The sequence below is a fragment of the Mesoplodon bidens genome (genome assembly GCF_964165515.1).
Source record: "Mesoplodon bidens genome assembly, chromosome: 6".
NCBI lineage: Eukaryota > Metazoa > Chordata > Mammalia > Artiodactyla > Ziphiidae > Mesoplodon > Mesoplodon bidens.
In genome coordinates, this window is record NC_138162.1 from 85308549 (window position 1) to 85332409 (window position 23861).

A 23861-nucleotide genomic window follows, 5' to 3' on the forward strand; every position below is an offset into this window, starting at 1 on the left:
CAATCAAAACAGTGTGGTACAGGCACAAAAAGAGATGCAGAGGTCAATGGAACAGAATAGAGAGCCTGGAAATAAACCTACACACTTATGGTTAATTAGTCTGTGACAAAGGAGGCAAGAATTTACAGTGGAGAAAAGACAGTCTCTTTAATAAGTGTTGTTGGGAAAACTGGATAGCTATATGTAGAAGAACAAGATTAGAAGAACATTTCTTCACACCATATACAAAAACAAACGCAAAATAGATTAAAGACCTAAATATAAGACCTGAAACCATAAAACTCCTAGAAGAGAACATGGGCAGAATGCTCTTTGACATAAATTATAGCAACATTTTTTGGGAACTGTCTCCTAAGGCAAAAGAAATAAAAGCAAAAATAAACATGGGACCTAATCTTAAACTTAAAAGCTCTTTGTACAGCAAAGGAAACCACTGGACAAGACAAAAAGACAACCTACTGAATGGGAGAAAATATTTGCAAATGATATGACTAATAAGGGGTTATTATCTAAAATATGTAAACAGCTCATACAACTCAATGTGAAAACAAACAACCCAATCAAAAAATGAGCACAAGACATGATTAGACATTTTTCCAAAGTGGATATACAGATGGCCAACAGCCATATGAAAAAAATGCTTGTCTCTAATCATCAGGGAAATGCAAATCAAAACCACAATGAGCTATCACCTCACACCTGTCAGAATGGCTGTCATCAAAAGTCTACAAATAACAAATGTTGATGAGGATGTGGAGAAAAGGGAACCCTAGTACACTATTGGTGGGAATGTAAATTGGTGCAGCCACTATGGAAAACAGTATGGAGGGTCCTCAAAAAACTAAAAATAGAACTACCATATGATTCAGCAGTTCTACTGCTGGATATATATCAGAAGAAAATGAAACCGCTAATTTGAAAAGATACATGTACCCCAGTGTTCATAGTAATGTTATTTACAATAGCCAAGATATGCACACAAACTAAATTGCCCATTGCTGGAATATTACTCAGCTGTAAAAAAGGAAATTCTGCCATTTGCAACAGTGTGGATGGACCTAGAGAGTATTATGCTTAATGAAATAAGTCATACAGAGAAAGACAATACTCTGTTATTAGTTATATGTGGAATCTCAAAACAAATGAATATATATAACAAGCCTCACAGATACAGAGAACAAACTAGTGATTACCAGTTGGGAGAGGGCAGGGGAGGAGGAGCAAACTAGGTGTATGGGATTAAGAGACACAAACTATTAAATATAAAATAAGCAATGAAGATATACTGTACAGCACAGGGAAATAAAGCCATTATTTGGCAATTGCTTTAAATGGAGTATAATATATAAAGTATTGAATCACTATGTTGTACACCTGAAACTAATATTGTTAAGTCAACTGTACTTCAGTAAACAAAATAAAGTCAAATTTGGGAAGTTTTCAGCCATTATTCAATTTTTTTCCTCACCCCGTCCCCCATGCTCATGACTGCAGCCCCCTCTTTCACCCTTCTCTCCCACCCTTTCCTCCACTTTCTTTCTGACACTCCTGTTATGCATTTGTTGATGTGCTTAATGGTTTCTCACAGATCTTTGAGCCTCTATCATCTTTCTTAATTCTTTTTTCCTTTTGTACCTCAGACTGGATACTCTCTCTTGACCTTTCCTCAGTTCCATTGATTCCTTCTACTGTCAGTGCATACCTGCTGTTGAGCCCCTCTAGTCAGTTTTTCAATTCAGTTATTGTACTTTCAATACAATCAATTCTATTGGTTCTTTTTTATAATTTCTATTTCTTTATTGAAATTCTCAATTTGGTTAAATATCTTTCTCATGGTTTGATCTAGTTCTTTAGTTCTTTGAACATACTTATTATAACTGACTGGAAGTCTTTGTGTAGTTAAATCCAGTGCTTGGGCTTCCTCCGGGACAGTTTTTATTGAAGCCCCCTTTTCTGTGTATGGGCCAGACTTGTGTTTCTCTACGTGCCCTGTAATTTTTTGTTATTGTTGAAAGTGGACATTTTATAATGCATCAACTTTAGAAATCAGACCTCTGCCCCTGCCCAGCCCAGGGTTTATTGTTGTTATGGACCTTCTTGGGTTAATTTTGTTAATCTGTGTTCTTTATTGCATGAGGCAACTTAAGTCTCTGTTCAGTTAGCTTAGAAGCTGACTAATGATTAGTCAGAGATTTTCTTAAATGCCTTAAGCAGAAATTGCTTAAGGGTATAACTTTGTTTAGGGATCTGATGTGTTAATAGTTCAGATGCTTAAGTATTTCAGCAGAATCTTCCAATGTTTGCTTTCCAGTAGAGGTTTGGAGTGTGGGGTGGTAGACAGCATAGTTGGAGGAAGATAAGCAGCTAATTCAATTGCAGGATTGTCTTTAATGGAATCCTCACAGCTGCATAGGATATGTTGGATTTTCCAATCATATAGGACCATTAAACTGTTCCTTGGCACACATGTTGGGAAATGCTCCTAGAGTTTTCTCTGAAAAAGTTCAACCTAAGTTGTGGGATGTCTTCAAACCTTTAGCAGTCCACAAACAGAGACTAAAAAAAAAAAAAAGACAGGAGAGAAGGTTTTAAAAGAGAAATCAATGAGCCATCATTTTGAAGAAAAAAATGGATATGACCAGCCATCATTTTGAAGAAAAAAGTGAATATGTCGAATTAGTTTACCAGTATGCTTTCTGAGTATGTGTGTATACTTACGTGGGCATATATATCCCTTCACAAATTTTTCTTTTTGTTTCACGTGTTTTTTTAAAAAAGACTCATGGGACATAACAGCATTGTTGGATGCCTGGTACATTTAAGAAAGCTGACTGCATAAGAAGCACTCTACATGGGCAGAGGATGTTACCTGGAATCAGAGCACTAAATGATCCCGACTTTTCTTGATTTAAATGGTAAAAAGTCTAACTACTTTTTGTAACATTACTCTGTACAAATGATAGTCAGTTATTTATTTTTATTTGTATTAATATTCACAATTTGTTTCCTAATTAAATATTTAAAAGTTCTAGTGCTAATTCTGGTGTTAAAAACTTTTCAAATCTCTATAAATCTGGTTTTGAGACAAATGATAGTATTTGACTTTCTTTGTTAGAACCAATTGCCAAGTAATAAAATTGACTTTTGAAAACAAAACAATATCTGTATATTTGTAAACACTTTACATAATAAAAGTGGGTTAGGTTCCTGGAATTTGAATATAGACAAAGGGTCTTTCATAAGTTACAATTTGCATACAAGTGTTGTTTTTCAGCTAGGCTGTTTCTGTATTTTGGATTATGTATGTCTTCTCTTCCTGTGGTGCCTGGTATGGAACTGAACAAAGTGAGGTCAACCCAAAACAGTTCCAAATCTGACCTGGTTTCACCTGAGCCTTTCTGTTCCAGTTTGAAAATTCAGTTGACCCGCTTTTCCTTCAAAGATTCTTAGAAGCCACAGCCATTTCTGAATGTCTCCTTAAGTGTACTTCCACTCTTACGTTGATAAAGAGCAGAGTGGATCTGATCTCTTCAAATACTTGGGGCTGCTGACACCAACTGATGGACATTAATGGATGTGTCAGGAGGAACCCAGATTAGTAATGCTTTCAAGGCAAGGGGTGCTAATTAGCACTGGCACAGGATCAAAAACTCACCAACTATGGAGAATTCAATAACTATAGCCTAGGTCTTCAACTGTGTTTTGCACCTCAATATACCTGAGAGGTAAAATGTTGATTGTAGGATATTCTAGCATATCCTTGTACTCAGCATTTTAAAAAAGACAATCTGGCATTGATACCAGAAATGATGGGTATCCTATAACACTACTTCCTTTCCTCTGATTGACCCACTTTGTTTTTGTCTTAAACATCTGACCTCATAGCAAAGAGGACAGTTTTTGAACCTGAGAAGATGTCATGAAACACTGTATTTTATATATATATATATATATATATATATGTATCCTTTCTATTTTTCTTTTAGTGCTGCCCTCCATTTCAAGATGCCTTTGCATTTCTGATAAATGCAAACTGACAAATCTCCAGGCCACTACAGAGGGGAAATCATTACTGCTTGAAGCCTGGAAGACTGCCCTTAATAAAGCCAAGTCCCCAATTGTTGTTGAAATGCTGAGGAAGTTGCGGAGGAGGAAACTTTTTTCTTATCCCACTAAATACTACTTCTTCCTTCTTGTTTTTTCCCTGGTCACCTTCTCTGTTTTAAGAATTCATCAAAAGCCTGAATTTGTAAATGTTGGACATCTGGAGCTGCTTGAAGAGAATCCTAGTAGTAATATTAATTGTACCAAAGTTCTACAGGGTGATGTAGATGAAATCCAAAAGGTAAAGCTTGAGATTCTAACAGGGAAATTTAGAAAGCGCCCTCGATGGACAAACTATGACTACATAAACATGACCAGTGATTGTGCTTCTTTCATCAAGAAGCGCAAATATATTGTAGAACCCCTTAGTAAAGAAGAGGCAGAGTTTCCAATAGCATATTCTGTAGTGGTTCATCACAAAATTGAAATGCTTGACAGGCTCCTGAGGGCCATTTATATGCCTCAGAATTTCTATTGCATTCACGTGGATACAAAATCAGAGGAATCCTTTTTGGCCGCAGTGACTGGCATTGCATCCTGTTTCAGTAATGTCTTTGTGGCCAGTCAGCTGGAGAGTGTTGTGTATGCATCTTGGAGCCGGGTTCAGGCTGACCTCAACTGCATGCAGGACCTCTACCGAATGAACGCAGACTGGAAGTACTTGATAAATCTCTGCGGTATGGATTTTCCTATTAAAACCAACCTGGAAATTGTCAGGAAGCTCAAGTCGTTAATGGGCGAGAATAACCTAGAAACGGAGAGAATGCCACCCCATAAAAAAGAAAGGTGGAAAAAGCATCATGCAGTCGTGAATGGAAAGCTGACAAACATGGGGACCGACAAGATACATCCTCCTCTTGAAACACCTCTGTTTTCAGGCAGTGCCTATTTTGTGGTCAGTAGGAGGTATGTGGAGTATGTGCTCGAGAATGAAAAAATACAGAAGTTTATGGAGTGGGCAAAAGACACATACAGCCCGGACGAGTATCTCTGGGCCACTATTCAGAGGATCCCCGAAGTCCCAGGGTCCCTGTCCTTAAGCCATAAATACGACATGTCTGACATGCACGCGATTGCCAGGTTTGTCAAGTGGGAGTACTTTGAAGGTGACATTTCCAAGGGCGCCCCCTACCCGCCGTGCAGCGGCGTCCATGTGCGCTCCGTGTGCGTTTTTGGAGCAGGTGACTTGAACTGGATGTTGCGCGTGCACCACTTGTTCGCCAACAAGTTCGACACAGACATCGACTTCTTTGCCATCCAGTGTTTGGATGAGCATCTGAGGCATAAGGCCCTGGAGACATTAAAACACTGACCCTTGGAGGCAGTTTTAGAAATAATTAGGAGGCATGAGATGTACCCCCATTTGATTCTTCTGCCTACAGAATCTAACTCTTCAAGCCAGAGAAGCTCTATGGTTTCTGCAGAGCAGGTTGGTTAGAAAGGTTGTAGCCTTCAGGCTTGACTTAGAGTTAGAGTGTAGGGCAGGTTGCAGGGCGTTGTGCGGGGGAGTGGTCCGGGTGGCTGGGGAAGAGATTGTACGCAAGTTATCCTGTTAAAAGAGCTCAGGGACTGAACAAAACCCGAAGGTTTGACCTGTGCCAAAATTACTTGGAGAGCTTTAAATATGATGGTTTTTCCTGATTTGAATAGATTTATAGCAACAGCCAGCAGTCAGGATGTAATTTATCTTGTAGACCACATTTGTTGAAAGAGAAATTTGACTTTATTCTAAATGATCTTTGTAAATGACTGACTTTCTGCTGTAACATTGCATTGTGTTATGTATCTCTATATGCCATCTCAGGGAACTTGCAAAAACGGGCTTGACTGAATGTGAACATTTCCCATTTACGCTTTTAACAATGTACATATGTTTTAAAAGCCCCCCCCCCCGCCAAAAAACAAGACTTTATAGTTTAGTTGATTCTATGAATCATCTTAGGTTATTTAGAAAGTTAAGGTATCTTTGATTATTATAGTGTCTACAGAGTAATACTCAATTTTTTTCAAATATGTCTCGCTTCTCCTCCTCCAGTCTCCCTAGACCCTGCTGTCAAGCTGTACATAAACTTGTTTTCATAGTGCCCCGTATTCCTAGTGTCCCATATTACAGCCTCAGTTCTCCTTTGTGATCCGATTGGCAGTAATTGGTGTGGAGAACTAAGACAAGAAAGGGTGAAGTGTAAGTATGGCAGAGGGGAGGAGGAGTCATATGTAGACAATCTCTGAGGCCTGTGTTGCAGCAATCGGTACTATCCCCAGAAATTATGCCTGTTGCTCTTCGGGTCTGCTTGTGTCCATCCTCCAGGCTCTTACATCTGACTGTCACCTTTGTCGCCTTTTGAAAGGAACTGGCTTCCCGTCTTCTTGCTTCTTCATGTTACCGTTGTAACCAATGTAACCAATAACCGTTGGTTATTCGTTAGCTCTTGCATTTTAAGTTCCCTTCTCTCTCGGAACCTATGAGGAGGGGAAAGGTGTGCTGTTGTACCACCTGGCATGCTTGAAGGCCTGGGTATCCTAAAGGGAACATTAGGTTTGGGGTGGATTGTCTCAGTATTGATATTATTCTCAGCATATGGTTTTTACTCTATTTTTCACTAAAAGACAGATTTGCGGTTGCTATTGTGCTGTCTCAAATCTCAAAGTAAATGAAGATTAAAAAAAAAAAAACTTGCTCTTTTGCTAAGCTGATACCATTCAGCCATCAATTTAACAGGAAATGAGAAGCTTTATCATTTAGCTGAGACTTCAAACAAGAATCAAATCCATGTACTTTATTTTTAAAACTTAGACAACTTAAATAGTATATGGGAAATACATAATATCAGACAGTTTTCAGGCATTCAACTGATAAAACATTTTATTCCTCAGAGTTAGGAAACGTTTTTATTTTATGGAGAGGTTTGTTATACTGACCCTCCTGAATGAAAGTTTCACACTTTTGGAAACTTAATCATTTGTAAATGTGCAAGTCAGTGGATTGCTATGGTTTGCATGATTAAACAGGGCAGCCAATGTTGGACCAAGAAAAACATACCCACTTTGAAAATTCAAGAGGTGATGTCAGTGAGGACATTATATGCATGGTGTTCTGTCTCTATTGGCTTCTAAACCAATTTGTTCTTTGAATGCACGTCACGTCTCTCCCATGCTCTCTTTTAGAAGAAAGATTTTACCTGTAAGTTGGGCTGTTTTTTTTTTTTTTTACTCTAAAACCAGTGATTTTCAGTGACATACTTTGTGTCTATGTCTTGTGTTTCTTTAACTTCATTCATTGTATCTTGAATACTATAGACATTTGTCATTTTAAAATTTTGAATATTTGCAAATTTATGGGAAAGTTAAAAGTAATAGTACAGTGAACATTATAGAACTTTCACCTGGAGTCACTGGTTGTTAGCATCATTCTCATTTGCTCAGTTTTATGGATTTTTGAATTTAGCAAAATTGAAAGTTAAAAAAAATTTACAAATATCATCGCAGTGCTCTTACTGTAACGTGACTGAATCTGATTGACATTTAAATTGGCAGCTTTGAGGGTTTTTTTTTTCTCCATCATATATGTAAAAATATGATTTTAGAATCCATTTCCACAAATCCCACACTAAAACTGTGGACCCACCATCTTCTATGTAGCTGTGGTACGTCATCTCTCTAGAATGGCACTTGCTGAAATGTGTCTGAATATTACCCTATTGCTAATAGCTTTACAGGGATTATATAGCCATTAGGACTCAATTTTATACTATCCAACCTAACTTAAAACAAATGAAATTCATAGTAGTGGAACAAGCAATTGGAAGAATCAGGAAGATGGTTTCAAAAGGAAACCCTTACTACATTCAGGAGGAACAAAAATGCTGTAAGTTCTTTGGGAAAGATAAATTATTTAAATTGCTTCCTGTATGTCAGTTATTAAATACTAATTACTTTTTACTGTCATTTAAGGTCTTTTATAGGGAATTATTAGAAATCATATTCCCAAATAAATCCTTAAATATACATAAACTGCAATTTTTTAATGGAAGCGTTCTAGTTAATGAAGTACTGATCAAGATTCACATATTACTTATTAAGGACAAGAGTTAACAAAAATGGTTCTTTCTTTATAGGCAATTACCTAGGCTCTTCCCAGACCATGGTAAACAGCCATTCAGCCTTGAAAATGTGAAACACTGTTGTCTCTAAACATGTATTTGTGTCATTCATCAAGCACAATTCACTTAAAGAACAGAAGTGTATTTCCTTTTGTAGTCATTTGGCGGGGGAGGAAGCCATGTTTTACTTCATTTCATCTGTAGAGTCAGTTGACCTGGACTTTTTCAGTTGCCTTAGAAAAATAAAAATCATTTCTCGTTATGGCAAACATAAATAAGTAAATGCAACACTTTCATGGCAAGTGTGGTTACCTTAAGGTTTACTCTTTTGAATACGGGCGTGACTTGATGTGTTTGGAACTAGTCATATCACCATTAAAATCACCTCTTCAGAAACCAGTGCCTTGTCTCCACAAGTTATTTTGTTAGCTACCAGCACCCCAATGTTAAATTTAGTATTTGGATTTGATAGTTTGTAACCAACAGGTGTTTTGTGTGAGTAGTGATTCAAAACATAAAGGTTAATTCTTTAGGCAGAAATGTCTGAGAGAGAGGGTTTGGCAATGGCAGAAAGTGTAACACAGGTTATGCAAAAAGAGCTAGACTGGGGACTTTCGAAGAATGCAATTTAATAGCTAGTATTGCTTTCTGGGCCTTACTGGCTTCAGCTTATGTCTGCAGAAGAGCAAAGGCCACAGATACTAACAGGATCCATGACTTGTGGTATGAATGTGGAGAGCACACCTGAGGGAAAAGGGAAGCTCCCTCCCCGGAGCATTGAGTGTCCGCTCCAGCTGTGTCCTCAGCTGGTCTGGTAAACCCTTCTGGATGTTCTTTAGCCGCATTTTCGATGAAACAGACTCTACGAAGTGGCAAAATTGATTAACCTCAGGTCTTTCTCAAAAGCTTGAGAGCTTTATGTATCCTTTATAAGCCTGCTTGTCAAGGATTTAATTTTTAATATGTGCTTAAAGTTTTCAGGGCTCGTCATCGGAATATTGATTTACTATTTTTCAGTGTAACAAAACCCGAACTAGAACTGAGTTGTAACTATTGGGAAAGAAAAGAATGTTTTCAGTAGTGCAGATGATGGGATTGTCCAAGTTGAAAGCCCAGGAATCTTGTCTTGAAATTAATAAGACTTTAGCAAATACTGCCACTCATCCAAAAATTAGTTTTCCATATTCAAACAAAAAAAATTGTTTTAAGATATAATGGGGATAGGTGGCAATAAGCTCTATAAAATGTGTAGACAAACTTAAGATATGTGTGGGACCTGTATGAATAAAATACTTCTATAGATTCAAAACAAAACAAAACAAAACATTGTGCTCCTAGCTGATATTTTAAATATCTCCCTTCTTCCCAGATCAATCCATCAGTCAAATATAAGCCCAGTCATAATCTCAAAGGTCGATAAAATTATTCTAAATTTCATCCGAAAGAAAAAACGTGCAAGAATAGCAAAGAATGCTTTGAAAGAGATTAATAAAGTCATATAATACTAGATACGAAGCCATACTTTAATGGTAAAAAATGTTGAGTACTGTAAGTTTATATTTGAACTCTCAGACTGATAACAGTAATAGCCCAGAAATAGATGCTAGTATATATAAAACATTGCAAAGCAACTATCAGAACATAGTGAGGAAGGGGGGTGGTAAAAGTTCCAGTAAATACCTGTTTGGAGAACATTAAATTATCGCTTTGTAATGCGCAGCAAAATCCAAATGGAGTAAGAATGAAAATAAACTGAAAGAACATGTCAGTGACTATCTTTGCATGTGATGGAATTTTCCAAATAAAAGCAATGGGAGGATTCATTAAGGAACAGATAATAGATTTAACTAAAAGTGTGTATTTCCTGAATATGAGAAAGCAAAAGGCAATCAGAATTGGAAAATTTGCCAACAGTTTTTGAAAGAGGGAAAAATGGAAGTTATTTATACTAATATTTTTTTAAAAACAGCTTCTTGAGATATAATTCATATACCATACAATTCACCCATTTAAAATGTACAATTCAGTGGTTTTTAGTATAACATCACAGTCAGTTTTAGAAGATTTTCATCACTCCCAAAAGATACTCTGTACTCTTTAGTGGTTACTCCCTATCACCTCTCAACCCCCTTATACTAATAAATTTTTTAAAAGCATTAAGATGCCAGGAGTAAAATGAACAAAAGATGTAATAATTCACAGAAAATGAAATAAGGAGAATACAAATGGCTAATATGAAAAATTGAAATTCAATAAAACGAATCCAAATTAAAATTTTTACACACCAAATTCGGGTTTTTTTGGTGGGTGGGGGTGCGTTTTTTTTTTTTTTTTTGAAACGTGACTGTTGAGGAATGCATGCTCATACTGCAGGGAGGAGTGTTAAAACCTATCAGGTAGAGTCTTTAAAAACACTCAAATTCTTTGATCAATAATTCACTTCTTGGAAAATATCCTAGGGTAATAACGAGAGATTTGGATCCACATTTAAACCCAGTGTTTGTCAGCTTCTTATTTGTGGTGAAATGTAAAAATCCATAAATCTCCAGTAATAGAGGAATAATTATGTACTTTAAAAAATATATGATGAGGTATTATAGAATAGTCCTATAGTATGCCTAATGCCATGGAAAATCACTGTAGGTTAAATGAAGTAAACAGACTGGAACAGAATATATAATGTGCTCTCAATTATGTTAAAAAAAATGATACTGAACAGAAAGGAGCATTCAGAATTTCCCTGAAATATCACATCTTGATATTTTGAGAACTATTCCTTCCAGCTCTATAAAATTGATGCTTGCCAAATATTTATTTGGAGCATTTTCCACATATGGTTTGCCTTAGGGAGTATTACTGAGACTCCTTACCCCTAGTCTTCACTTGGTGGGTTGTAGCGGGAAGGAGCCCTGCTTTCCTGGAGCACTCCTCTTTTACCCACAGAAATGTTTTTAGATTTAAGCCTTGGTGCTTTGCAATGTGTCCCGAGGCCTTATACTCTGGGTAACCCTCTAAGATACTCTACTTGTATACCATGGCTGGAGAGAACTTCTTGCAGCACTAGCCAGAAGAATCACTGAACCAATTCTAAAGGGCACTGTCAAACCTGGCTTCAAGATCCTAGGGTGCTCAGATTGGCAGCTATTTGGCTTTTAGCTCCTTAGAATCTACAGGCGGAACTTCATTTTCTGGTCCCAGATAAGTGTTAATTGCTAACTAGGTGAGGATGGTCTGGTTCTTTCAGCTGCATGCCAATACAAAACAGATGTTCTTCTCCAGCAAGAGGACAGGAAAATATTCAGATGGGTCGTGTGGAGTCACTTGGATGAGCAATCTTGGTGCAGGAGGAGGATCTTGTTTAACTCCAGAGTTTTATGCATTCCATGTGAAGGCTTCACTACCTTCAAGATTAGCTAAGAAACAGAAACCAATGCTTTCTTTTTAAAAAATATTTATCTATTTATTTATTTGGTTGCACTGGGTCTTAGTTGAGGCATGTGACCTCTTAGTTGCGGCACGCATATGGGATCTAGTTCCCTGACCAGAGATTGAAACCAGGCACCCCCCTGCATTGGACTGCGGAGTCTTAACCACTGCGCCACCAGGGAAGTTGTGAAACCAATACTTTCTTTAAAAATAAATAAATAAATAAATAAATATTTTTGGGGGAAAGGATTTACTTCTACAGAGCTAATCATTAGCTTAAACATTACTTACAGGATATTTATAATTTACTTTCTTTGTCAGACTTATTAGTAAACTATTCCTGGCCCAATCAGAGTTCCTTCGTTTAACTTAATTCAAAGGAGACATGTTTTCTCTCCGGGAAGCTTTCCCTACCTCTCTTTCCAAAGAAAAATGCCCCTCCAAATACGTTCCTTAAAGCTCATTGAGGGAATAATGACAACAGCTAATATTTGTTGAGCGTTTCCGTTCTGCATGTTCTAAGCACTTTGCACTTACCACCTCTCACTTCACAACAACCTTAGGAGCAGAGGCTACTATTGGCCCAATTTACAAAGGGGGCAAAGAAGTACGTGAATCTGTAACAAATGGCACATCTTAAATACAAGACAAGTTTTCTTCTGATCTGTTCACCTCCTTTCTACCATTTCCACCATCCCATCTCCTTCCCCAGACCCTGCTCTGCTCTGAGTGTAGCACTTTTTTAAAAATAAGCAAATGTATTGAGAAATAAAAAGGGTAGAAACAAAAAGAACGAACCCTTGCATCTTGCTGAAATCTTCCCCAAAGGAGTGTGTGGAGGCAGAGGAGATAAAAACCTGGAAGTGTGGTGAACATCCATTTGATGAGGACCACTGAAAAGGAGAGATGGGCCAGAAATCCTGAGCCATAATAGTCTTAAAGGTAGAAGGAAATGCAGGAGAGAGGAGTCAGGAAGCCACAAAGGGGAATAGTTTCAACAAGTGCCATCAGTCTTAAAATACTTGTAAGCATGGGAGGTTTGACAGGGAAATGTTTGGGCATAAAATATATGACAAGTGCCAACCTCCAATTTCCAGGGACCAGTCTCCCTTTGAGTACTACTTTCCCGTAGTCAAGCATTGTTTCTCTAACTAATGTAATAAATATACTTTCACACATACAAAGAAGGGCGGCCTTGGAAATGTGAGGTAATTTTTCTTTGGCTGAGCCCTATTTGCTTGCTTTTTGTGTTGCTGAGGGAATTATGCAAATTGATAGGTTTTGGGAATGTGAGGGGAGGAGATACCAGCTGGAAAGACCAGAAAGGACTGTTTGGGGCAGGGCGGTGGGTGGGCCTGCAGTCTATGGAGGAGAATTTGAGGGCAAGGGGAGATCGCGAAGGAAGTCTTAACCTTCTCCTTGATGTCAGGTGACCCACCATCCTGATCTGCCCGGCCCTGAGGAGGAGGTTCCTGGGATGCTGGACCTCGAGTGCCAACGCCAGGAGGAGTTGATCTCCCTTCCTGTGTCTTTCCCCCCAAATCTTCAGGAAAATCTACGTCAGTGCTTTTGACAGTGGATTTTATGCTTTCTGGGCACTAGCAATTCAGAAATTGACCTGTAGGCAAGCGCAAGAAAGAACAGGGGGCCCACAAGTAGGCCCAGCCACATACAGGCGGAGTTCCTCATTAAGCAGAGAATTATAATCAAGCAAGTCTTGGAGAAGGTATCCACTTAACGGAACCTGAAAAGCCTCACCCAGGCTGTTTGCGTCCAGGCCTTCCCACTTCTGAGGGGCGCTTTGTAGGCAGGGCTTGTGGATGGATAGAAATCAGAATAAGACAGACCAAGCTTGTTCCAGTTATGATACGTCAGCTCATGTACCAAATCACACCCACCTAACTTTGCAGGTTCTACTTTGGAAAACCCTTCCATGTTCTACCCGGTTACTCTAGTGTTCATTCTGGAGTGTCCTCTCTCCCCACAGCCAGTCCCTAAGGTCTCTCTTCTTAATGGTGCTTCTACTCATACCCTCCTCTCTTGTCATCAAGCCCTGTTTAGTCCCTCCTCTCTCACCTGGAGCATTGCCACTTGCCAAGCCTCCTGTTCTTGAAGGCTGGCTTCCTGAAAATGTCACCAAAACAATCTGGTCGTAAGACAGAGCAGAGTCTACTGCTGACGGCAGTGACGGTGAGCTCCATCTCCAGGCTCCTGATAGCATCTCAGAGGGAGGAGGGCCAAGTCGGGCTATTTCTGAGGTCTTGAATTCTGCTTAAGTTGGGTCTGATAGTGTGGGATCTTGGCGAATGACAGTATAAAATGGTGTAGGATTGGAGGAAACAGCAAAGGTGAGGATTTTGAGGCAAAGGGTTCAAACAGTCCTGGGGTATAAACTGACATTTCATGCTTTTTATTTATTGCAACGTTCTTGGGCCTTAGAGGATGTTCCCGGAGTGAACAATGAAGTTATTTGCAACTTTTACCTTCCAGGGCAAGAGTTTTCTGAAATAGTAAGGTGGTGTTGATGAAGACCATGTGGGTTCAGATGAATTTGCTTCTTACCTCCTTCCCTCAGGTCTCTCACTCTCCTGATAACAGCAACGACAGCAACAGCAATCACAGTAGCAGCAAATACTTAACTCCATGTGCCAAGCGCTGTCCTAAGCATTTGACAAATATTAGCACGTTTAATCCTCACTGTAATCTTAGGGCATGTACAACTGTTGTTCACATTCTACTAATGTAAGAATAAACCAGTTCAGAGAGGTCAAGTTACTTGGCCAAGTCACACACTCTGACACTGGAGGCACTGTCAGAGTGATGTATCAGAAATGAAAATTTGGTAATTTCACACCCTTGCATAGCCCTTCCAATGACTCCCTGTTGCCTAAAAGATAAAATCCTGATTTCTTCAAATGGCGCCTGAGGCCCTCCCTGATCTGGCCTCTGCCCACCTCTCCATACCTTCTGTTTTGCACATGATGCTCTATCCATTTGGGCCACATGTGGTTTTCTGAACACGTGATGCTATTTCATGTCTCCTTGAATAGGACTCATCTGGGGTTTTTGCCCCTGGTGTCATCTCAGTAAGCATCTGCTAAACAGTGGTCTGAAGGAACCATCTCTTCTCTCACTTTCAGCCTGTGTGCTTTGCCCACACTTAACAATGGACTGAGAGTAAGAGGGTGCTGGGGTTTCTACATCCATCTTACAGGAAGCAAGAGGGTTCACCAATGTTGAGAAAGCAAGTGGAGAAAGGGAGAGTTGCAGATTTTGTCGTAGGGCTGCCCTTTGAGCCCTGGAGCAACCTGAGCCCAGGATTGTTCACTCATAGGATCCAGTAGATTCTGACTTTTATTGCTTGAGAGAGATCGAGCTGGGTTTTTGAAAGCAGTTGCATCAGAAAAGGTCCTCTTTCACACTATACACTCTCCTAGAACACATTTCTCCAGGCTTTCAGACCAGAACGTCTTCACCTCTTAACACTCAACTCAGGCATCATCTCCCCTATGATAAATAAGGTCCTTCCTGACCATCACTGTTTTCCTTCTGGCTTACATAAATGATCACTGTGATCTCTGGCTTCCATATTACCCTGTACAGAGTTTATCGCCACCATCTACAATAAACTATTGAACTCACTCATATACCTGTATGTGTAGTTTGGTATATTAAAAAAAATAGACTTTATTTTTTAGAGCAATTTTAGGTTCACAGCAAAACTGAGTGGAAAGGACAGAGTTTCCCTTTATCCCCCGCCCCCTGCCCCCATCCTTCCCCACTATCAACTTCCCGAACCAGAGTGGTTCATTTGTTGTAACAAATGAACCTGCATTGACATATCACCATCACCCCACATCCATAGTTTGTCTTTGGGTTCCCTCTCAGTGGTGTACATTCTTTGGGTTTTGACAAGTGTATAATGACATGTATCCACCATCTCAGTGTCATGCAGAATGGTTTCACTGCTCTCAAAGTCCTCTGTGCTCTGCCTAGTCATTCCTCCCCTCCATCCCTAGCAACCACTCATCGTTTTACTGTCTCCATCGTTCTGCCTTTTCCAGAACGTCCTATAGTTAGAATCATACAAGATATAGCCTTTTCAGATTGGCTTCTTTCATTTAGTCATATGCATTTAAGTTTCCTCCATGTCTTTTTATAGCTTGATAAGCTTTTCTTTTTAGCATTGAATCATATTCCATTGTCTGGTGTACCACAGTTGATTTATCCATTCGCCTACTGAAGGACGTCTTGGTTGCTTCCAAGTTTTGGTTAATTCTGAATAAAACTGCTATAAACATCAGTGTTCAGGTTTTCTGTGGACATAAGTTTTCAGTTCCTTTGGGTAAACACCAAGGAGCGTGATTGCTGGATTGTATGGTGAGACTATGTTTAGTTTTGCAAGAAACCTCCAAACTGTTTTCTGAAGTGGCTGTACCATTTTTGCACTCCCACCAGCAATGACTGAGAGTTCCTGTTGCTCCACATCCTCACCAGCATTTGGTGTTATCAGTGGTCTGGATTTTGGCCGTTCTTACAGGTATGTAGTAGTTTTTCATTGTTTTAAATTTGCAATTCTGTAATGATATATGATGCGGAACACCTTTTCATATGCTCATTTGCCATCTGTATATCTTCTTTGGTGAGGTGTCTGTTCAGGTCTTTTGCACATTTAAAAAATTGGATTGTTGATTTTCTTATTGTTGACTTTTAAGAGTTCTTGGTATATTTGGGATGACAATCCTTTATCAGTTGTGTCTATTGCAAATATTTTCTCTCGGTCTGTGACTGCATTTTTTAACATAAAAATGCATGTTAAAATGTTAAATTAATAGCTGATATTGCTCCTCGGGGGCAGGGACAGTGTACCTTCATTTTTTGTATTTCCAGGCCTAGCACAGAGTGTGACATACAGTTGGTTCTCACTAAATATGTGGTAAATGAACAAAGACAGTTAATTTACTTAATTTTTTTATTTTTTATTTTTTATTTTTTGGCCGTACCGTGCAGCTAGTGAGATCTTAGTTCCCCGACCAGGGATTGAAACCGTGCTCCCTGCATTGGGAGTGTGGGGTCTTAACCACTAGACCACCGGGGAAGTCTCTCATTTGCTTAATCTTGAATAACCTCTCTTAAGGGAAAAAAAATCTTTTAGGTACATTTTTTCCTCTCAAAGAGAAACCATAACAGTAGAAGGGGAAAAAAATAGATTTACTCACAACATCTAACCTTTGGTTTAATTTGGCTTGTCTTTATATTCACTGTGAAATGAAACCTTACTGAAAATGAAATGCTGCACCTGAATTCAAGTATTCTGTCATTTTGTCCCTGCCCACAAATATTTGTTCAGGAAATACGATTTTTAGGAATCTGGTGTTCTTTGCTCACTGGCTGAGCACGTGACCGAGGTAACTGGAGAGCAGGTCCAACCAATCCTGCGTGTGCTGTTCGGGTCTTGGGCAGGTCAAGGTTTCCTTCGTTCCCCAGAGGAAAAGAAGGGAGGCGGAGGGCGCAGTGCATGTTCATGGGCCCCGGGATGCATTTTTTCCCAAGCCCTTTATAGAAATTCACAAAGGGGGTCAGGGTACACCTGTTTCCTATGAAGCTGGACTGTACTTTGTATGAGATGCAAAGAAGGAAATAGGGATGCTAATGCAAATAGGAAAAATAGATGTCTAAAAACTTGGGGAGAAAAAAAATACATGCTTTCTTGGCTTAGGATGAGTAACAACAAACCAGTGGGACAGGAGAGAGAAAAGCCTTCCCCAGGGATCTTTCCACACACCTCCTGCCTGGTAGGCGGACTGTGGGGTGTGTGTGACATAATTCGGTACTGCTGTGTCATTTCAACAGTGGAATATGGCAGGAGTGCAGTGTCTGAGGGTGAGAAATTGCCTACTGTGATTGTTATATCCATCCATGTAAGCAGGTTTGCCTCAACCTGGGCATGATTGACATTTTGGGCCAGATAATTCTTTGTTATGGGGGTGGAGTCTGTTCTGTGCATTGTAGGATGTTTAGCAGCATCCCTGGCCCCTATGCACTAGATGCCAGTAGCAGTCCCCCTCCCTGGTTGTGACAACCAAAGATGGCGCTAGGTATTGCCACATGTCCCCCGGGAAGCAAAATTGCTGTTGCTTGAGAACCACTGATTTATAGGAAGAATTCAGTTCCCATCACAGTGCCTGGGAAGAGTGTCTTGTATGTGAAAAATCACTGACTAAGGTATTAGATTTATGCTGGTGGACCAAATGTTCATGGTTTCTGCCCATATGATGCTTAAATCTGATGGATGAGAAGATGGGTAGATGGATGTAGGGTGTCTCAATAGGTAGATGTGATTTCTCTTAGTAATCATCCAGTGTTTAAAAAAAAAGTCATCCAAGCTACTACCTTTCTAGCCAATCTTGGGAGGTAAAAGCAACCCTTGTGTGAAGGTAGATCAAGTAGTCAACAATCAGAGCCTAATGACCTGGGGAAAAAAAGTTATCTTTTTAAAAAAATCTGAGGTAGAGTCTATTATATAAGCTTCAGGTATACAGCTTAGTGATTCACATTATTTAAAGGTTATACTCTATTTATAGTAATTATAAAATATTGGCTACATTTCCTGTGTTGTGCAATATATCCTTGTAGCTGATTTATTTTATATAGGACTTAGCATTTCTTGACTCTGGATAACGTGACCACAAATTTCTTTGGCTTTCACACTCACAATAATGCTACCCACTCTGCTTTTTAAAAAAAAAATCCGTCATCGTCTCATGAATCCACAAATTTAGCTACTTTTCCATCTTTTCCATAGCTTCATCATGCACTACAGGTGTTACTTTAGCACTTTCCCTAGTGGCCTCACCCAAAGATCAGCAAATTTTCTCTTCCTTTCCTGGATGTTGATTCATTAACACCGGACTCGCGGCCAACAGCACTGTTAACTTGTGCCTGAACCAAGCTTCTCTAACTTGTTTTCTCTGTAAGGCACATCCCAGCCTTCTGGCACCTCAGGAACATTAGATACCACTTCAGCACTGCTGGGGGGATGGCATAGGCTGGGGGGTGGGGGAGTGGTGGTGAACAAAAACGCACAAAAATGCAAAAAGCATGACACTGTTAGACCGCAAAAAGGACACTTGTTTACAGTGTTAAAGCCGAAAGGAGAAAACAGAGCCTCGCCTTTTTCCACCTCAGCTAGGAATGTGCATATTGGATGACTGAGATTTTTCACCTCTCTGTACATGTTGATGAGTGATCGTAAAAGTGCCACAAGTAATGCTTTTGGGGTCACAAATACATTTTAGTGAGTATGTGAATCCACGAATAATGAGGATTGAAGGTATCTATATTTTTAACAAGTTCCCTATGGTATTGTGATACACAGCCAAGTTGAGGAAACTCTGAATTACATAATTTGTGAATGTGAGGTAGTGCTTCTATTTGTGACAGTGCAAAAATTATAAAATTTTCTAAAGACATTTAGGTTTACTGTCCTGCCCCAATTAAAAAAAAAAGTTTAAAGCTATGCCTACGCCTTGTGCTGCAACTGTGGCTATTACCATTGGTTGAGCTTCTGTTGAGGAAATAATTTTTATTCTTTCGACCTTAGATAAACAGAGAGATTAAAAAGAATCTTCTTTGTGATGGAAGTGTACAAATATTAGGTTACCACTGCAGAATTAAGATAGAAAAGGAAGCACAACTGGAATAATCTTTCACTTTTGGAAAATCAACCGATACTAAAGGAGCAAAGATCAGTGTATGTTCAATATTTCTCTTTATAGTTGATGATCAGGAGAAATGAGATACTATCCTCATTTTTTTTCTCCCTAAATTGAAAACAGAGGATCAAAAGATTCCTTGAATATGACACCTCCCTTTACTTCCTTTCAGCACTACCACGATCACAATTACTTTTGATGCCAATTATCGTGTATTATTTGTCTCTCCTGCAGAATGTAAACACATTAGGGATTGTGTTTTTCTAATTCACCACCATGTCCCTGATACCTGGTATAGGGCCAGGTGCATAGTAAATGTTCAAAAAAAATGTGGTTGAACACATGTTTCTGAACGAGAGGGAAAGGGGAATGTGAATAAATACTTGTTGAACACTTACTCTATGCTAAGCAAGTTACTATTTCATTTATTCCTCACAAACCTATATGATAGATATTTTGAATCCTGTTCTATAGGTGAGAAAAACCAAGGCTCAGAGACGCTTTGTAGGAAACCTGTGTCGCTCCATCAGACATTACTAGTTGCTAGCTTACCTTCCATCTCCCCTTCTTCCTTGCTGGTAGAGCCTCAATTGTGCTGAGTATATAGCACATCCCCTTACCCCTAACCCTTACATGCTTTAAAGGAAGGCATTCTTAGCCCACATTCCAAGTGTAAGTCTTGATGAATTTAAGACAATCAGGGTAAAGTTGTTCCCTTTGTAAGTGATTAATTTTGGGGTTGGCATGTGACTCAGTTCTAACTAATGCTGGGGGTTGGATATCCTGAAAAAGATTTAGAATTCCTAAGGGGACATTGAAAAAGGCAGAATGTCTGGATTTGGTGTTTCCTGGATATGATGCCTGGAATAAATACAGTCATCTTGTGACCTGAAATAGCAAAGTGGAGAAGCTGAAGAACCAGGGTTTGTGATGACATGAGTAAGCCTCTGAGTTAACTAACCTCAAAGTTACCCCACCCCTGGACTTGTCAGATTAGAAAATAAATTTCTATATTGTTTCAGGCATTTTGAGTCAGGGTGGTATTTCCAGATGAAGACATCCAAACTGACATAATCAGGTACCTGGGAGTGGGAAGCCCAGATTTTTCCCTACATCTGGCTCTGTAGTCTGTGTGCTTTCTCCACTCTATTCCACTGTCTTTCAGAAAGTGAAATCATTCAAAACAAGGGCCAGAAACTTATGAGTCCCAAGGGGAACTGAATAATGGGCATTGTTCTAAACCATTCAGCTGTGCACTCTAGCACATTCTTCATACACTTGACAGAATTATTCACTGTACAAGATATATGTGAAGTAAGTACAACGTAATGCTTAAGTATATGTTCACTTGTATTTTCTTCTGTAATTGTCCCTATCTTTCCATATGAATACTAAATTCTCTGAGGGCAGCACACATGCCTTGTTTTTCCATAAATCTCTATTTGTCAGTTTCTTTTTTTCATTCTAATGGATAGAAACAAAGTGAATTAACTCAAACAGTGAAGGATGAAGTTCTAGCTCCAAACCTCAAGAAGGGTGGAGCTGGCCTCATGCATGAATGAACCCAGGAATGGCTTGTGACTCCTACACAAATCAGGATTCAGCAGCTCAGAAGGTTTTCCCTGGAACTTTATGCCTTCACGTTTTCTTACTTGGTGGAGAACCAAGTAAGGCCATTTCCACATCAGAGTCAAACAGCTCCTGACACGTAAGAAAGGCAAGACTCTTCTTCAGCTTCTACAGAAACATCCTGGAGAAGCCTCCCGATTGGTTGAGCTTATGTCCCATGGCCCTTCCTGGGCCAGTCACTGCGGCTAGGGCCAGTCACATTGGCTCACCCTGGGCTCTGTGTCCACTCCTGTGTTCAGAGGGGTGGATGTCCTAAAGGAAAGAATTCTGGACAGAAAGGAAAAGAGCTACCCCATCCTCCCAGGGCTTCTTTCCAGGCTCCTAGGTTAGCATTGGGTAAATAGTAGTCACTATAAATACCTAGGGAGCTTGTGAACACAAACTTGTCTCTCACTGGTGACAAATGAACACACACACACACACACACACAGAGTGCACCCTTATAAGCTCTTTCCCAGTTTTCAGAACTCCATGCAGACATTATGGGAAGAGCTTCTGTACCCACATTTTAGAGTTGGGAACTTTTTACTCCTAATCCTTGATGGTGATCTTGATGATTGCCAGATAGCACGGATTTTACCTCCCACGCCCACCCCCCCATCCCTGGTCCCCAGAAGGAATGTAGCAGGGAGAAAATTCCACAGTACCAACTGCCGCATGCCAACCTGCTCGACAGCACACAGCCTCGGCGCCAGTAACATGCCTTTGCCTGCCTGCTGTGGATTGAGGATTCTCACTTTTGAGCCATTTAGCCCCCAACCCTTCCTCACAGCCCATTCAAGCCTGTTCAGTCTCCAGCATGGGAAACAGAGAGGGGACAGTGATCACTGAGGAACTTGGATGCCCTGGGGACACAGGCTGAACATGATAAAATCCCAGGGAACACCGATCTCCCAGCTCACCTGGCCTCGTGCCAAATGCAAGAGAGCCAAGGAAGGGAGGAAGCCATCCCACTTTCCTTTCCTTGTTCACAGACTAGTAAATAATACGGTGAATAGGGACATGCTGGAAACAAAGTGCTTAGTCCAGTTTCCACGTGGGTCTATCAGCCCAGATAATGACGTGAGAATCTCGGCCAGTCATTGCTCAGAACAGCCAGAGACAATTTCGACCTTGAGTTCTTAAAGGAGAGTTTTGATTTCTTTACCTACTTTATGCAAGGATCATGTACAAATTTTATAGTTGGAAAAAATGCTTAGTATTAATTTAAAGGAAGGTATGTTAGTATTGGCTTTTCCTTCACTGAAAGTTTTAGTAGGAGGGAATAATACCTCTGTTGATATGGAGATCATCTTTGACATAAAAAGTGACTCCAGCAAAATGCTTTTCTGTGTCTCTCCATGAAGAGCAAACCAAAGAATTCAAAAGAGTAAGAATATTTGCACCTCATCTGTTTTCCCCTCTATATTAGCTTCCCCTTTGTATTGTATTGCTGTTGTAACAAATTACTGCAAATTTAGTGGCTTAAAATAACACAAGTATATTCCCTTATGGTTCTGGAAGCTAGAATTCTGAAATCAGTTTCACTTAGCTAAGGTCAAGGTGTCCACAGGGCTGTTTCCTTCAGTGTCTCTAAAGGAGAATTTGTTTCCTTCCCTTTTCTGCCTGGGCTGTATTCCCTGCATTCTTTGGCTCCCAGCCATCTTCAAAACCAGCAGAGTAGCATCCTCAAATCTGCTTCTCTCTGACTGATTTCCCCTGTGTCCCTCCTTAAGGGCCCTATGAGCACATCAAGCCCACCCAGGGTAATCTGAGACAATCCCCCACGCCAAGGCCTTTAATTTAATCACATCTGCAATGTCATTTGCCATGAAGATAACATATTCGCAGGTTCTGGGGATTAGGATGAGGATATCTTTGAGGGTTGTTATTCTTGATTCGTCCTAGTACACCCTTTTACTAAATTAACAATATAAATCAAGGAGAATTGATGAATCAAGGGATATTTATTTTAGATTAGTGAAAAATTACTGAAAACATATAACCCGTCAGGTGCTCCTCGTTGAGCTCCACAGTTTTTCTGTTAAAATTTTGTTGCCTGAAAAAAAACCACACTAAAGAGCTAAAAATTTTTTTGAAGTGCAGTGTATAATAAAGTATACTGACCTTCAGTATAGCTGGGTTAATTTTTGCCTATGTGTGTGTATTTGTAAAACCATCCCCACATCGGTATACCAAACAAGTGTAGCACCTCTGAAGGCTCCCTCACGCCCATGACAGTCGGTAACCTCCCACTTTAGTAGCCTCTGTTCCAACGGCAGCCACTACAGCTTTGTTTTCACCTGTTCTTCAACATACAAATGTATGAACTCTTCTGTATTTGCTTCCTTTTGCTCAATACAATATCTCTGGAATATATGCATGTTGATGCAGGCAGCAGTAGTTTCTTCTTTTTTTTTTAAATTACTATGAATACCATAGTATTTTTGTATCCATTGAATGAATACCCAACCTTTTATCCATTCTCCCTTTGATGGACATCTGGCTTGTTTCCATTTGGGCGCCATTATGAATAAACCTGCTATGAACATATTTGTAAACATTAAAAGTTTTTAATAGATGGTTAAAAAAAGAAACCATGTCCTCAGGCACTGTGGAAGACTTTGAAATTTGGTTCATCTGTTAAGATTGGGATCAAATGTGCCACCCTGAACCAAGAGGTCTTCTTCCACCCCAGTGAGTATCAGTGATTTGGGCCTCTACTCTCCCATGTCCATGTATGGTATTCCTCCATCTCACCTGGAAAAGAAAAGAAAATGACAGTGAACAATTTGGGGGGTTCCCTTTGAGAAAAACCTTTTGCATATACTTCTCTGTAAACATATATATATGCTTATGTTTGTTTATACAAAGGAATTATATTCTACAAAGTTTCCTGTACCTTGTT

The 23861-nt window shown here is 39.6% G+C and overlaps 1 protein-coding gene across 6 annotated transcripts in view; it reads left to right on the forward strand.

Moving 5' to 3' along the window:
• GCNT1 (glucosaminyl (N-acetyl) transferase 1) overlaps positions 1 to 23861 on the forward strand; it is a 202979-nt gene that overhangs the window by 55931 nt on the left and 123187 nt on the right. For 3 of the 6 annotated variants that reach the window (XM_081236837.1, XM_081236838.1, XM_081236839.1), the window contains 2 exons: positions 2779 to 2915; positions 3987 to 9093. In XM_081236837.1, the coding sequence (XP_081092963.1) occupies positions 2888 to 2915; positions 3987 to 5416 (1458 nt within the window). In that variant the 5' untranslated portion in view covers positions 2779 to 2887 and the 3' untranslated portion in view covers positions 5417 to 9093. Of the gene's footprint in view, positions 1 to 2778; positions 2916 to 3986; positions 9094 to 16088; positions 16171 to 23861 lie in introns of those variants that run through there. The other 3 variants (XR_014016051.1, XR_014016052.1, XR_014016053.1) reach the window with 1 other exon arrangement.